General features: G+C 40.4%; 1 protein-coding gene across 3 annotated transcripts in view; it reads left to right on the top strand.

The window, feature by feature from the left end:
• The window catches only part of SLC9A9 (solute carrier family 9 member A9), a 630,944-nt gene that overhangs the window by 127,628 nt on the left and 487,919 nt on the right, over window positions 1–15,397 (top strand). For all 3 annotated transcript variants that reach the window (XM_060011384.1, XM_060011385.1, XM_060011383.1), the window contains 2 exons: window positions 6,801–6,878; window positions 9,326–9,402. In XM_060011384.1, coding sequence (XP_059867367.1) covers window positions 6,801–6,878; window positions 9,326–9,402 — 155 coding nt within the window. The remainder of the gene's footprint in view (window positions 1–6,800; window positions 6,879–9,325; window positions 9,403–15,397) is intronic.

The raw sequence follows: 15,397 nt of genomic DNA, 5'->3' as shown, positions 1-15,397 counted from the left end.
ATCAGTCCCTTCATCCTCAGGCTGAGGATGGTCAGAGTCCTAGTCTCATCTTTTCATCCCTGAGTAGTCTCATCAGGACCCTAATTTCCCCACAGTTTACCCCATTGACCCAATATACTCATTTTGTGTGTGTCATGATGGCAAAAATGCTGGGATGCCCTGCTCTAAGCAGCAGTCCTCTCTGTATCCATAGATGTGAAGCCAGGGCAAAGAAAGTCATCCCTCACTAAGTACATACAGAAAACCCTTCTCCCAACCCCCGTACTTCCTGCCACCAAGTTCTCCTCCCTGGCCTCCCCAGAAGCAACTGATTGTGTATATATATATATAACACTTATATATATAATATGCAATAGGCGATAGTATATATATGCATATATACACACACATATTTATAATATGCAGGTAAATATTCTACACGTCCTCCTTTTCCACACAAATCATGGAATAGGCCAAATGCTTTAACAAACTACCCCCAAATCTCTATGACTTAACACAATAAAGGTTTATTTCTTGCTTGTGTTCCAATCCAGTGTGACCTTTGGGCCATGAGGGGACCACTGTAGTCTTCTCCAGGGGCCATTAATCATTCCCAACTTCCTTTAATCTAGTGGTTCTGCCAGTCGCTAGTATTTGAGACCTCTGCCAGATGTTCTACAGGAGCTAACAAAGTCAGAAAGACAGAGAACATGGAAGATTTAGGGGATTTTTAGAGACCAGGGTTGGAAATTATTTGTATTACTTCTATCCATATTCAATTGGCCAGACCTTTGTCATATGGCCCCACGTGACTACAAGGAAATGTGGTCTAAGTGTCTGGCCAGGACAAAAAGAAAATGGGGTGTGGTGAGGCCATAGCAGTGTTTGTTACACATGCCAGACAGACTCTACACCTTGTTTTTTGAGCTTGACAGCAAATTTTAGAAAGCAACCATATCAGTTCATAGACAGTTTCCTCAGCCTTTCTAACAGTTGCATAGTATTCAATTTTACAGATTATAGTTGACCCTTGAACAACACAAGTTTGAACTGCGTGGGTCCACTTATATGCAGATGTTTTTCAATAACAAGTACTGCAGTACTAGATGATCTATAGTTGGTTGAATCTGCGGATGCAGAACCGTGGATAAGCAGGAACTGCAGAAAGGGAAGAACCTCATATACAGAGGGCCAACTGTGAGTTATACCCAGTCTTCGACTGCATGGAGGGTCAGCACCGCTAACCCCTACCTTGGTCAAGGGTCAGCTGAATATTGTGATTTATTTAACCAGTCCATTTTTCAATCATCCTCAATGCTTTCTTTCTTCCCATTTATTCATCTGCAATGAATACTCTTGCCCTCATGTCATTCTACACATGTGCAAGCATATCTGCAGGATAAATTCTCAGGTGAGGTGTTGCTGAATCAAATGGTATGGATTTCTGGGCTTTCCTGGTGGTGCAGTGGTTAAGAATCCACCTGCCAACGCAGAGGACACGGGTTCGAGCTCTGGTCCAGGAAGATCCCACATGCCGCGGAGCAAATAAGCCCATGTGCCACAACTGCAGAGCCTGCACTCTAGAGCCCGCGAGCCACAGCTATTGAAGCCCGCACGCCTAGAGCCCGTGCTCCGCAACAAGAGAAGCCACCGCAATGAGAAGCCTGCGCACCTCAACGAAGAGTAGCCCCCGCTCCCTGCAACTAGAGAAAGCCTGCGCGCAGCAACGAAGACCCAGCGCAGCCAAAAATAAATAAATAAATAAATTTCAAAAAAAAACCAAATGTTATGGATATTTGACATTTTGATACCTTTTGCTAAATTACTCTACTAAAAGGTTATACAAATTTATACTCCCAATAGCCATTTTGTTGTTTAATCCTGCTGTGCAAAATATCTCTACTTTCTTCCGTGTTTGAATGAATATAGTTTCAGTTCATTACCGCTGGGTTAGAGAGGTAAATAGTCTGGGCAGTATGCATAGCCAGGCCTTAACCTCCTCCCACATCACTCAGGAGGTCTACATTTTCTACTTCTGTTCCCCAAGTGCGCCTTGTGCCTCCAATCCTTAACCCATTCCTTCAGCGATTTCTTCCATTTCAATTCAGGTATAGTGAGCCTTTCTTGAGAAACAATCAGTGTCAGGTACCAAGTAGAACACTTTACACCTCTTATTACATCTAATCCTCAAAAGCAAGTCTAGGAAGTAGGCATTTGCATGCCCATATTACAAATGATGAAACTGAGCCTCAGAGAGATTAAGTGGACTAAGCTTATCTAATTAGTAGGCGGTATATTTTCATCAGATATTCTGAATTTGTTCTGCATTCTCCCCCTCTGGTGCTTTTCATACCAAAACTTAGGGCAGAGGAAAGGAAACACACACCCTTGAGTTGTCTCTATGTATATCCCAAAGCTGTCTCCCCCGAGCAAGCCAAGTTTTCTTTGAATTCTCATATTTACATTAAAAATGCATACAGGTTTTGATTTTCGCTTTTAAATATATCTGCATTTTAAAAATATTTAAAATATTTCAAACTGCTTGCTATCAAGTATAACTGAAACTCCAGGAAGCTGCCAGTTTCCCTTGTGGCTTGGTGAACTCTGGCCCACTGCTTCCAGGGCAGACAAAGGAGCATGGTTCTGTATGTTGGTGTCCCATGGAGAGGCTCCTACCCAACCTTCAAAACCCAGCTCATACGCTGCTTCAATATCAAGCCTCCCTGCAGGGTTAGCAAGCCCAGAGTGGTGTCTCTGTTCTAGAGAACCATGAACTACAACGTAACCCTGTGCCTTGTACTGAAAGTACACAGCTTCTTTCTTTTGACTATAACCTTCATGGATTCAGTCCATCTATCATATATCTTCAAGAACTTTGCAACAGAGAAGAGGCTTGTTAGATTTCTAATGAACAAAGCATTGAAGATAAGTGAACACATTATTGTGTTAACACTTTTCCAAAGGAATTGGGAATTGCGAAAATAATGAAAGCCTACTTCTGAGTCCCAACTTCTCTTAAACACTCCTAAGTCTTGCTTTAAGTAGTTATGTTAGCCTGGTTCTCCCTTGGAAATCACACATTTAGCTTGCCCATGTAGATATACTCAATTTCCAGCAATATCCCTGACACATTCATTGACACTGGGCACGCCATTCATTTCTTCTCCTGTCTCTGGAAAAAGGGGATAATTGCATTTGCCAGTTACCACTCAGGAATGCTGTCAGAGTTGATGAAACTATGTTTTTAAAAGGCCTCTTTGGGAGTAATATGCCACATAAATCACAGTCCCCTATTAAAGTGGTTCTTTTAGTGCTTATTTATTTAGTAGTTGCTAGAACACTGATATTTCTTCCTAGATAGTTCATATTGAGTTGCTGGAAGCCTTAATACTCGGGACCAAACAGAATTTTTTTTTTTTAATTTATTTTTGGGTGTGTTGGGTCTTGTTTCTATGCGAGGGCTTTCTCTAGTTGTGGCAAGCGGGGGCCACTCTTCATCGCGGTGCGTGGGCCTCTCAGTATCGCGGCCTCTCTTGTTGCGGAGCACAGGCTCCAGATGCGCAGGCTCAGTAGTTGTGGCTCACGTGCCTAGTTGCTCCGCGGCATGTGGGACCCTCCCAAACCAGGGCCCAAACCTGTGTCCCCTGCATTGGCAGGCAGATTCTCAACCACTGTGCCACCAGGGAAGCCCCAAACAGAATTTCTGTATCTATAACCTTCTGATGAGAATTAAACTTGGTACCTTTGCTTTCTGCTTTTGGAAGTTTTCAAGTTGATTATCTCTATCAACGTGTCCAGGCCATTCCTAGCCAAATACTGGTGCATGTTTAAGTTAATAGGTAAAACTACTGCATCCTTGTAGTAGTTGAACATATTGGTATTTTTCTGTCTCATATTATCTGGTATTTTAAGAATTGAATCTCAGTATTTAAAAATCTCACAGTTTTCATGAAGCATCCATAATTCTACCACCTGAGTCTCAGGTCAGTTGCTCCAAATTAGCCACTCCTTATATGGGACAGTAAACCATCTAAGAATTGAATGGTCTGAATTTTTTAATTCTAGTAACTGTCTATAAATGTACAGTCCAACAGTTACTAGCCACAGAAAAAAAAATTTCAGTCCCTCAGTTCCAGTAGCTTGCAATTCAATTGCTCAGTAGATCATGTGACCCATGGCTCCTGTATTGGGCAGGACAGTAATAGAATATTTTCACATCACAGAAAGTCCTACTGGACAGTGCTGGTCTATAAAATTTGTATCTTAAGACTAATGTATTTAGCTGAAAGATTTTTAACTTTCTGCTCTTCCCTTTCACACCTGTCTTAGGTTTTTTCCCCCCTCCTACTATAATGAAAAATTTTAATTGTTTGGGCCTTAAAAACAGTCTCACCTCCAAGGCCATGATTTGAACACAAAGTCTGAGGAAAATGACATGTGGAATCGCCATCTGGAGGTCGGTGCAGCGGCAGATCCAGCCATTTCTGAGAAATTGTCTGGGTTTGGAGTTACTCCCAGAACTCTGATTTAGCAGTTCCTAAGCTTATAGCAAGTCTGAAAGGAACACAAATCTGTTTTGTATATACAAATAAATCCTCGTACACTGCATGCCATTCTCAGCCTGCCAGTTTCATCTGGCTGCTCCAGAAAATATAATTCAATAACACATTAGTTAACCTGCATGCAGGGAATGGGGCATTCTGATTATTGAAATGTTCTGGTTGAGTGATTAACCTGATTTTTGCAGAAAAACTGCCGAGGCGAGGGATTTTTCTGTCCAAGATGTTGTGGCACTGTAATTCTCTCTTCCAGATCATCACGGCTGCATTGCTTCTCTCCTCCAGAACTCAGAAATATATCTCTTTGCTAAAAACTTTCAAATATGCAGTTGATACACTCTCAAACAGGCCTCAAAAATAGATCAATAATGGTGTTTCAGATAATCTTAGAAAAAAGAGTAAACTTAGAAGGAAAAGTAATATCTTTGCCCAAATGTTACACAGTTGTAACACTCAAGAGTTCCTAACAATAGGGCAACTTCTTCAAATAGTATAACTTCAAAATATTAATTCAGATATTTCATTTTCTTTAGTGATAAATACTTAAAGGTGCTTATTAGATGTTAGGCAATGCTGCAAGGGCTTTGTAAGTATTAATTCATTTAATTTTTATAACCACCTTAAAATTAGGTACCAGATTATTGTATTCATTTTCAAGATGAAGAAACTGGCACAGAGAGTTGGGGATAGGCCAAGCTGATCTATCTGAATGCTCACTGGTACAAGAAGTTGTAGCATCAATGAGGGAATAACTAGGTTTATGAGAGGGTGCCCAGCTGAGTTAGGTGGCTCCTACTTCCCCCCCTCCCCTTTCCAAATATTAGAAGAGTAGAGTTGAGGGGCCAGTATGCAGAAAAGCGAAGAGGGACTCTGGCAATGCTCAATTAGGCCCAAAGTAAAAAATGGGAGTTAAGAAAGGCTTTTCTTAATTTTTACTTAAGTAATTCTTACCTGTAATGTGTAAGGTTGTTAGGGATATATATAATTCATTCCATTTTAATAGATTTGTCTCTCAAAGGCAATTAATTTTTTTTCCAATTTAGCAAATATATATTGAGCAATGGGCTAGCACTGGGAGGGATGAAAGCAACACAGAATTGACTAAGGCATCATTGTGATCCTTGATGGCTTCCCAATTTAACTGGGAAAACAGTCAAATGGAAACCAATAATTGTGTAAAATATATTATGAAACACATATGCTTCAAGGGAGGGTACAAAGTGCTGAAAGAGCATAGAAGAAAGAATAGTCAGTTTTGACTTGGGAAATCAAAGCATGTTTCAGAGAGGAGTAGCTTTTGAGATCCAGTTTCAGAGATGAGTAAGAATTCAGGCAAAAAGGGGGAGGAAATTAGAAAGTATAGTTGTGAAACCCATACATCTCAAAGATTTTGATGAGTGCTGTAATGGTAAGAAGGCTTAGTGGTGAAATAATGAATGACAGTGAGTGTGTGTGTGTGTGTGTGTGTGTGTGTGTGTGAGAGAGAGAGAGAGAGAGAGAGAGAGAGAGAGAGAGAGAGAGTGATTGAGAGAGAGAGAGATTGAGAGAGAGGGAAAGTGTGGAAGAAGAGAATGAGCCTAAGGAAGGTTTTAAAGATTAAATGAGTTAACATTTTTAGACTACCCAGCAAATAGCAGATATTGGATTCAAGAATTTCTCCATCTCATTTCATTGCATTTCACACCAAGGAATTTTTTGCCAAGTTTATTTTAACATTTAAGTAAAAGCCAATAAACAAATACTAGAAAAATCCAGTTTCACTTTCAAATGTGTTTTTCCAGAGTCCAGAAAATATTTTGAACTTCAGAGTGGGATAAAGTGGGAAAAGTAAGACTAAATTTCTAAAAATGTTTTATTTGGGAAAACCTTAGATAAATCCTTGTCAGAGCTAAAATGTTGGAACACTACCAATCTCCTCAACCAGAAAAAAATAAAATAGAATAAAAACATTGAAAATATGAGGAATGAATAACTAATCAAAGTAAAAGGAAAAGGTTTTCTTTGCCTAGAGAGGTTTCATTGAGGTTTTTTTGATGTTCTTATTAGCTGCAGAATAAAATTTTACATTTAAAATATTTATAGTTGTATTCAATTATGAATTTCTAAGTTTGCATTTTCTCTTATTTTCATCTTTGCTAATTTAATATCATGTTAATATGCCTCAGACAACCTTAGCAAGGGTGACTGTAACAATTTTTTTAAACTTATTTTTAGTAGCCCAAAGGAGCATCTTCTTAACTATACTTTTGTCTTTTCTGGCAGATGACATTTGATCCAGAAATCTTCTTCAATGTTTTACTGCCACCAATTATATTTCATGCCGGATATAGCCTAAAGAAGGTAAATATACAGTGATTGTTTTCTTCTTGTATCATTAAGTAGAGTATTTTGCCAGCACTAATGGAAACAATTATTTTATTTTATGGGTTTGCCTATTTGGTAAGAATATCATTATCTTAGATCATATGTGATACAGATTCAAATCTGACATGCTTAGAATTCTTCTAAATCCTGCTATGTCCAGTATACTAACCGATAGCCACGTGCCATTGAAATGTGACTAGTCTGAATGGTGTGCTTTTTCTTTTTTGTTTGTTTTTTTAACTTTTATTTATTTATTAATTTATTAATATTTGGGGCGTTTTAATCAGTCGTTTTTCTACAGTTATCATAGAAATAGATTTTTTGTGGTTTTTGGCTATTTATTTATTTTTGGCTGTGTTGGGTCTTCATTGCTGTGCGCGGGCTTTCTCTAGTTGCGCAGAGCAGGGGCTACTCTTTATTGAGGTGCACGGGCTTCTCATTGCGGTGGCCTCTTGTTGTGGAGCATGGGCTCTAGGCACGCGGGCTTCAGTAGTTGTGGTGCTCGGACTCAGTTGTGGCACCCGGACTCAGTAGTTGTGGCACCCGGGCTTAGTTGCTCCATGGCATGTGGAATCTTCCCAGACCAGGGCTCGAACCCATGTCCCCTGCATTGGCAAGCTGATTCTTAACCTCTGCACCACCAGGGAAGCCCCTGAAGACGTGCTTTAAGTGTACAATATGCACTGGATTTTACAGACTCAGTATCAAAAAATAATGTAAATTATTTCAATAATGTTTTATATTGATTTCATACAGAAATGATAATGTTTGAATATATTGGGTTAAATAAAACATTTTATTATCAACATTCATTTTACTTTTTTTTTTTTTTTTTTTTTTGCGGTATGCGGGCCTCTCACTGCTGTGGCCTCTCCTGTTGCGGAGAGGCGCGCAGGCTCAGTGGCCATGGCTCACGAGCCCAGTCGCTCTGCGGCATGGGGGATCTTCCCAGACCGGGGCACGAACCCACGTCCCCTGCATCGGTAGGCGGACTCCCAACCACTGCGCCACCAGGGAAGCCCTCATTTTACTTTTTAAAAACTTATTTTAAAGTGGCTACTAGAAAAATTTTAAATGACATATATGGTTTACATTATATTTCTACTGGGCAATATTATTCTAGATGATTATAACCAAAGAGTTTGCTGTTAATTACATTGGGTTTACCCATCACCCATTGGGTGAAAACTTAAGATTGTTTTGCTAATACTCAGCTGTTGATGCTGATAGAGACAAAGTCTGGTTTTGCAGTTTCTATGCACTTGCAAAACATTACTTAGGTGCAGCCTGAATGCTCACATTTCCTAAATTAGTAATTCCCATAGAAGTTTAGGTGCTAGCATCCCAAGTGCTGCCGAGTGAGGTTCTGGCCTGAATGAGTTTTGAGATGCAGAGGTAGTGCAGTTGCTTTTCTGCTGCCCACCACCCACTCCAGAGATTCCTAGGGCTCTCCTCCTTTGGCCTGTGGGCTCCAGCAGCCTTTGCTTTTTCAGCACAGACCTGATTTTCTTGTGTACTCCAGGCTCCCTCTTTCTGTCAGTTCTGGCTACTCAGATGCCACTTACAGAACTGGAAGGGAGTTTTCCCAAGCAAGCATTTGAAAAGATTTAGAAAGCTAGACTTATTCCAGTCATCCTTCCTCATCCCCAGCCCCAAGACTAGGTTATCATTTTGTGTGATTCATTAGAATAAACTGTTGTAGGTGATTAAGGTTTTGTTTCATCACATTCAGAAGAACTGTAAATCAGAGATCCAATAAAAGTCAAAAGACAACTTAAATCTTTTTATTTTTTATTTTTTTTATTTTTTATTTTTTTTGCGGTACGCGGGCCTCTCACTGTTGTGGCCTCTCCCGTTGCGGAGCACAGGCTCTGGACGCGCAGGCTCGGCGGCCGTGGCTCAGGGGCCCAGCTGCTCCGCGGCATGTGGGATCTTCCCGGACCGGGGCACGAACCCGTGTCCCCTGCATCGGCAGACGGACTCTCAACTACTGCGCCACCAGGGAAGCCCAACTTAAATCTTTTAGAATAGTATATTTAAAGTGTTAAAGGGGTTTCAGTGACAACAAAACTTCTGAAAAACTCTGTCTTCCTTTAATCATCCCAGAATCCTGCATGGCCATTGCTCCAGTCCCTTCCCTCTCTCTCAGGTCCAGCCAGTTCTGGCAGTAGTTTCTCTCATCTCTACCCTGTCACCTTCCAGGTGTATTTTTTCCCTTATTTTTTGGAAACCTCTGTCCTTTTCTGTGTAAATCAGTTAAGCCTTATTTGTACAATAGGGCCACGAACTGATGCTCCAAAAACAAAATTTGCCTAAACAGTGAGGGAAGGGTGGGGCAATTTATTGCATTTATTTTTATTTCCTGTTAACACTAAGAAGAAAAATGCTGACGTACTATATAAAATGTATCTTTTTCTCCCCAGAGACACTTTTTTCAGAACTTAGGATCTATTTTAACATATGCCTTTTTGGGAACTGCCATCTCCTGTATCGTCATAGGGTAAGTGACATTCGGAGCTCAAGTTCCAGAAGGCTGTAGGGCCGGTGCTCTCGAAATGTGGGAGGAATCTCACATTTCCTGGACTCACACTGACTGGGTGAATTGTCTATTTTTTTCAGTATATCACCTCTTTACACATTTTTCTGACTCAATTCCAAGGCTTGCATGTCTTCTGACAAACACAAGTCTTCAAATCAAAGCAAACTAGAATTAGACTGTTGGATTTTCTCTGTGAGTTTTGAACTTCTGACTTAGGGACTGTGGATAATTTGGTTTGAGTTATATGAAGCACGTTGACTTTTTTGGCTTAAATAACGCAGATACGCACATTGCATTCGTTTTCCTTCTTCTTGGCAGAACCTTACCTATATATAGTTGATAGGAGTAAAATAGTAGCTATACGTTAAGGGTTTTCTTTCTAAGGGAAAGTTTACAAGAGAGCAGTCTGAGACAGACATCTCTAAATATTAGCAGAGTTGTTTACTGCTGGGATACACTGTAGGACACAGACTTGTTTTTTTCTCATTATATTTTATTGGTTATGCTGCTAAGCCCCAAGTCTAACTATACAGACTCTGGCTTGCAGCTCATCATAAAACAAAATGTGGTACAAAATAGTGAAGCCAATCCAATTCACTCATAATCCTATCCAATACGTTAAATCTCCACTGCAGAAAACATGTACAGCTGCTATGACTACAAAGGCATGGATGTCTTAAATTGTCGATACAGCCGGTTCTACCCTGGAATTTTACTGCATACAGCTGTTATATCCCTAACACAAGAAACTGAGGCTAAAAACACACATTAGTCACTCATCCAGCCTTTTTCTTACGAAATATTTAGTGTGTGTCACTGGAAGGCTAAGGAGCTCTCATTACTTGGACCTGAAAGTGGGGAGCGGGGGGGGGGGTATTTTGAATTCTCTGTTAAATTTTTATTGATTCAAGCCTAGAACAACTCAGGCTACATTATATGAAAATGTCCAGCTTGGTTAAGGCGGTGAGGAAGCTGAAGATTTTAGCACCTGAAGGTGGAGGCTTGCAGAGATGTAGACTGGGGAGCCTTATAAAATCTGGACAGCTAAGAGATCTATCAACTGTTTGTGATTGAGAGTCACAGTGGATTTGATATTTCTCAAAGCTAGTTCAAGGGGGGGCTTCTCTGTTCTGTGGGTATGCCATAGCTAAATATCCAAATTTCAAAGCTGGCAAGGGCCTCAGAGATCTGTGTAATTAAAACCCCTCCTTCTGGAGATGGAGGAATGTAACATCTTGAAAGGCTAATTAATTGTTTCAGTCTCACCATCTATGAGAAGTAGGACCTTGGTCAGGACAAAATTCAGAACTTCTTCTCTTGATCCAGTAGCTCTTTCCATCACCCACCTCTTCATTTAGCAATTTATCTTGAATTTCTATACATACCTAATATTATTCCTATACATTGACACAAGACTCTGAGATGTGTGGACTCTACAAATGATTGATTATCAGTTTATAGCAAGATTGATCTTTAGCAGTTCTATAATATGGAAATCTGAGATTTACAGTAGATGCAAATTCTAAACTTGTGGACAATGCTGTCAAATTATGGCATAATCTGTTTCATTATTATTCTGTTTCCTTTGCATAACTGATTTTAAGTATATGTAAGTGTATGCATTGATATAATACACTTTACTATTATTAAAAACCTATACATCTAGTTTTAAAGCACAATAATGTATAGTGTGTGTGTGTGTGTGTGTGTGTATGCTTGCACTTGCGCATTGTATATAATTGACTTGTTCTTAAAATTTTCAATTCAAGAGATCTAGTGATATGTATTTACTGGAGTTGAGAAACTCTTCTAATTGATTTTTAAGGCTGTGATCAATAATTTATAAAGAAAAGTGATTTGAATAAAAAGTACAGCCCTGGCAAAACTTTTAGAACCATGTTCCTTGTTTGAACAACAAAAACTTGTAGGGTGCCTACTTAATGTGGGTCATTAGGTTAAAGTGCAGAAGGGTTAGATAGGATCTTATCCAGCAAGGTAAGGGAAACCCTTGAAGAACTTTAGCTTGAGCGTGACAAGGTCAGATTTATCCTTTAGGAAGGACATTCTGGTGGCCATGTGAAGTGGGGAAAAAGGCAGCAAGGGGACCATTTTAGAGGCAATTTCCAGGCTAGGTTGGAAGTGATGAGGGCCTAGTCTTAGGCAGTGGCAGTAAAGGCGGATATGGAGCTATCAACTTGTGGAAATCTTGAGAGAATGAGGTCATCCGGGGAAAGTAGGTGGAGTGAGAAAGGAAGGTACTTATACAACAGCACTAGTTGAAGAAAGGAAGAGGTGCCCACAAAGGACTAAGTACTGGGCCCAAGAAACAGGAAGCAAGCCAGCAGGGAATGTATCTGGAAGTTAAAGGAAAAGGTAGATGGAGGGTGGACAGTGTCTAACACAGGAGAGGTCAAGTGGGATAGGCGTAGGTCCATTGGATTCAACCCCTAGGAAATGATGGGCGACTCCACACTTTTGCTATGGACAGAAATAGAGGAAGAGTATTGGTAGGTTCAGTTGTTTGGGGTACTGTACAATGAGAAACAATCATTTATTTTGATGCTGTTCTCCAGATACAATCAGAAATTTTGAAAGAAAGGCACACACTTAAATTCAGACCAAACAGACACTTTCATAATTTGGTGACTCCTGTTGTGAGTCACTCAGACTTACACTTAAGTCTTAGAAAATGACCAGTTATATTTTCTGATAAATTAATGGTGGTAAGAACAACACAACAAACATTTATTCAGTGCTTAATATGTACCATGCCCTTTTTAAAAGTACTTTACATGGATTATTTCATTTAATCCTCCAAATAATCCTATTAAGTAGATAATGTTATTATCCTCACTTAACAGTTGAGACAGCTGAGGTTCAGAGAGAATAACACAGTGTAAGTAATAGGGCTTGTATTAGTAACCAAAGAATTTGGCTCCAGAGTCAAATTCTTAATGCCAAAAAATGTGCTTTACTTCTATGTATTGGTATCACTAAAAAATAGCATTTAGAATATTAAACTAAAGAAAAAATGGTGTAAATCAGTCAGTATTTACGAACATGCCCCTTGTTTCTTCATTTATCCCCTTAAAAGTTCTCACAGACATGAGAGATTTTTATTAGGGAACCCTATCTAAAAGAAATCCACATTTTTAAGGGGAAGAAGGGGGAGGCCTGAGTTTATGCAGTTCTGTTTATAAAATGGGCAAGAGGAGGGATTCAGGACAGTCAGTTAGATTGGACTCTGAGAATAATTTTATAAAGGAGGCAGATTCTGGGTAGTCATTTAGTGAAGAGGGATGAGGTAGTTGGATTTTCCATACTCTCAAGTGCACTAGTCCTGGTGGGTATGGGGAATATTGTGCAAGTTTCCAAGTTAGAGAATAAGTCTCACTGAGCAATGTAAGAGAATGTGGGAACTAAAATACTGGAGAGTCAACTGGCAGATGGCCATGAAGCCCAGGATCAGAAATATATTATATTTTTATGTTTTAAATTTGTTTATTTTATTTATTTATTTTTGGCTGTGCTGGGTCTTCATTGCTGCATGCGGGCTTTCTCCAGTTGCAGCGAGCGGGGGCTACTCTTTGTTGTGGTGCGCGGGCTTCTCATTGTGGTGGCTTCTCTTGTTGCAGAGCATGGGCTCTAGGCACACGGGCTTCAGTAGTTGTGGCACGCGGGCTCAGTAGTTGTGGCTCCTGGGCTCTAGAGCGCAGGCTCAGTAGTTGTGGCTCACGAGCTTAGTGTCTTCACGGCATGTGGGATCTTCCTGGACCAGGGCTCAAACCCGTGTCCCCTGCATTGGCAGGCAGATTCTTAACCACTGCACCACCAGGGAAGCCCCAGGATCAGAAATTTATGAGAATGTGAAGGTCACAAAGAGTGCTTTTGGAATATGAATGAAAACTCAGCTAGTGGGTCGTGGTCTTCTTTAGGTAAACACTGTAATCAAACTACAGGTTGGTTTTAGAGCTGGATTCAGAGGCTTTAGTAATTTAGATCATTGGGTCCATTTAAATGAAAGAGTTCTTAACCTTTATTAACTTCATTTTGTTTCAAAAATTAGATGTAAATCATCTTTCATATTACATGGGAAATTTTAACAGTATCCTCCTGGCAATAAAGTCAAAGAAACCTTTAACCATTTTTTTATAGGATGGATTGTTCTTAAAGGATCAAACCATCTTTTCTAGTTTTCTCCCCCATTTTATCACTTAAGAAATATTTTAAATACATATCTGTTTTTAAATAAAACCCATGTGTTTGAATTATTTTGCTATTCATCTCCTTCATCTTTGGGGACTATTCCTTTATCTTTGACTTCATGTTTCCACTCTATGGCCACACAGATGTGTCATCACAATGACAACCTACCTAATGCTTACTGTCAGCACATACATTTTTGTTTTAAGAACTCATTAGTACCCATGAAGTGCTTCTTTTTCAAGAGCAATGAAAATGATACCCTTTTAGCTTCTCTGTTAATGAGGAATTAAAACAAATGCCACAGTTTCAAAAATATTTGGAAAAAAGGGACATGGAAGACTTCCCTGGTGGCTCAGTGGTTAAGAATCCACCTGCCAATGCAGGGGACACGGGTTCGGGCCCTGGTCTGGGAAGATCCCACATGCTGCAGAGCAACTAAGCCCATGAGCCACAACTACTGAGCCTCCACTCTAGAGCCCATGAGCCACAACTGCTGAGCCCGTGGCGTGCCACAACTACTGAAGCCCACGCGCCTAGAGCCCATACTTACAACAAGAGAAGCCACTGCAATGAGAAGCCTGCACACCGCAACGAAGAGTAGCCCCCACTCTCCACAGCTAGAGAAAGCCCGTGCACAGCAATGAAGACCCAACACAGCCAAAAATAAATAAACAAATAATAATTTAGTTAGAAAGAAAGAAAGAAGCAAACAAAGGGGACATGGATCTAAATGAAGAATGGGGTGTTAATGTTAAAACTAGCTCACTTTTTAAATCGCATCCCATGTGCCACACACTGACCTATGCTTCTATCTCATTTTATTCTCATAATGCCCCTATGAGACAGGTACTATTATTATCCTTATTTCACGTACAAGGATGCTGAGGTTGAGACTTGCTCAAGGTTACACAGTAAGTAAATGGTGTTAAATGGCATAGCCAGTCTGACTTTAGAACAGACACACTTAGAATCTCCTTGTCCTCTTCCTCCTCCTGAGATGACGCGTTACATTTCCTGTAGTGTTTTGCAATTAATAACTATACATGACAGACAAACCAAGTCCTCAATAATTTCAGATTCTTGTATTTATCATTATGACTAGCAATTATGAAAAATCTGAATGTTTAAGAATGAGGTGTGGGGCTTCCCTGGTGGCACAGCGGTTGAGAGTCCGCCTGCCGATGCAGGGGACACGGGTTCGTGCCCCGGTCCGGGAAGATCCCACATGCCGTGGAGCGGCTGGGCCCGTGAGCCATGGCCCCTGAGCCCGCGCGTCTGGAGCCTGTGCTCCACAGCAGGAGAGGCCACAGCAGTGAGAGGCCCGTGTACCACAAAAAAAAAAAAAAAAAAAAGAATGAGCTGTGAATATAATTGCAAAGTAGAAATGGAACCTGTCTTTTCTTACTGGAGGTAGTTGGAGGGATGGTATGAATCCATTTTACTTGCTTAGAATTGCTGGACTCTGTGTAACTCACTCTGGAAAACTTGGATTCAGAAATGTGAGGTTGTTTATATTATTCATATCAACATTCCTCAGGAATGTTGATTTTCCTGCTGGGCTCCTTAATATACCACAGAAGCATGCCTGACACTGCCCTCTTGTGTCATCATGCCTGCTGAGCTGGGGACCTGTAGGTCTAAGTGCCCATGGCGCTGGTTCTAGAATCGCTGTTGCTCTGTCCTTAAATGAGATACTGTATGCTGAGGTTCAGTAGTCTCAAAAGGCTGACTCCTAAGCCTGGAAGAAGGG

Source organism: Delphinus delphis, chromosome 4, assembly GCF_949987515.2.
Source record: "Delphinus delphis chromosome 4, mDelDel1.2, whole genome shotgun sequence".
In the NCBI taxonomy this organism is placed as follows: domain Eukaryota; kingdom Metazoa; phylum Chordata; class Mammalia; order Artiodactyla; family Delphinidae; genus Delphinus; species Delphinus delphis.
This window is presented reverse-complemented; position numbering and strand designations above follow the sequence as displayed.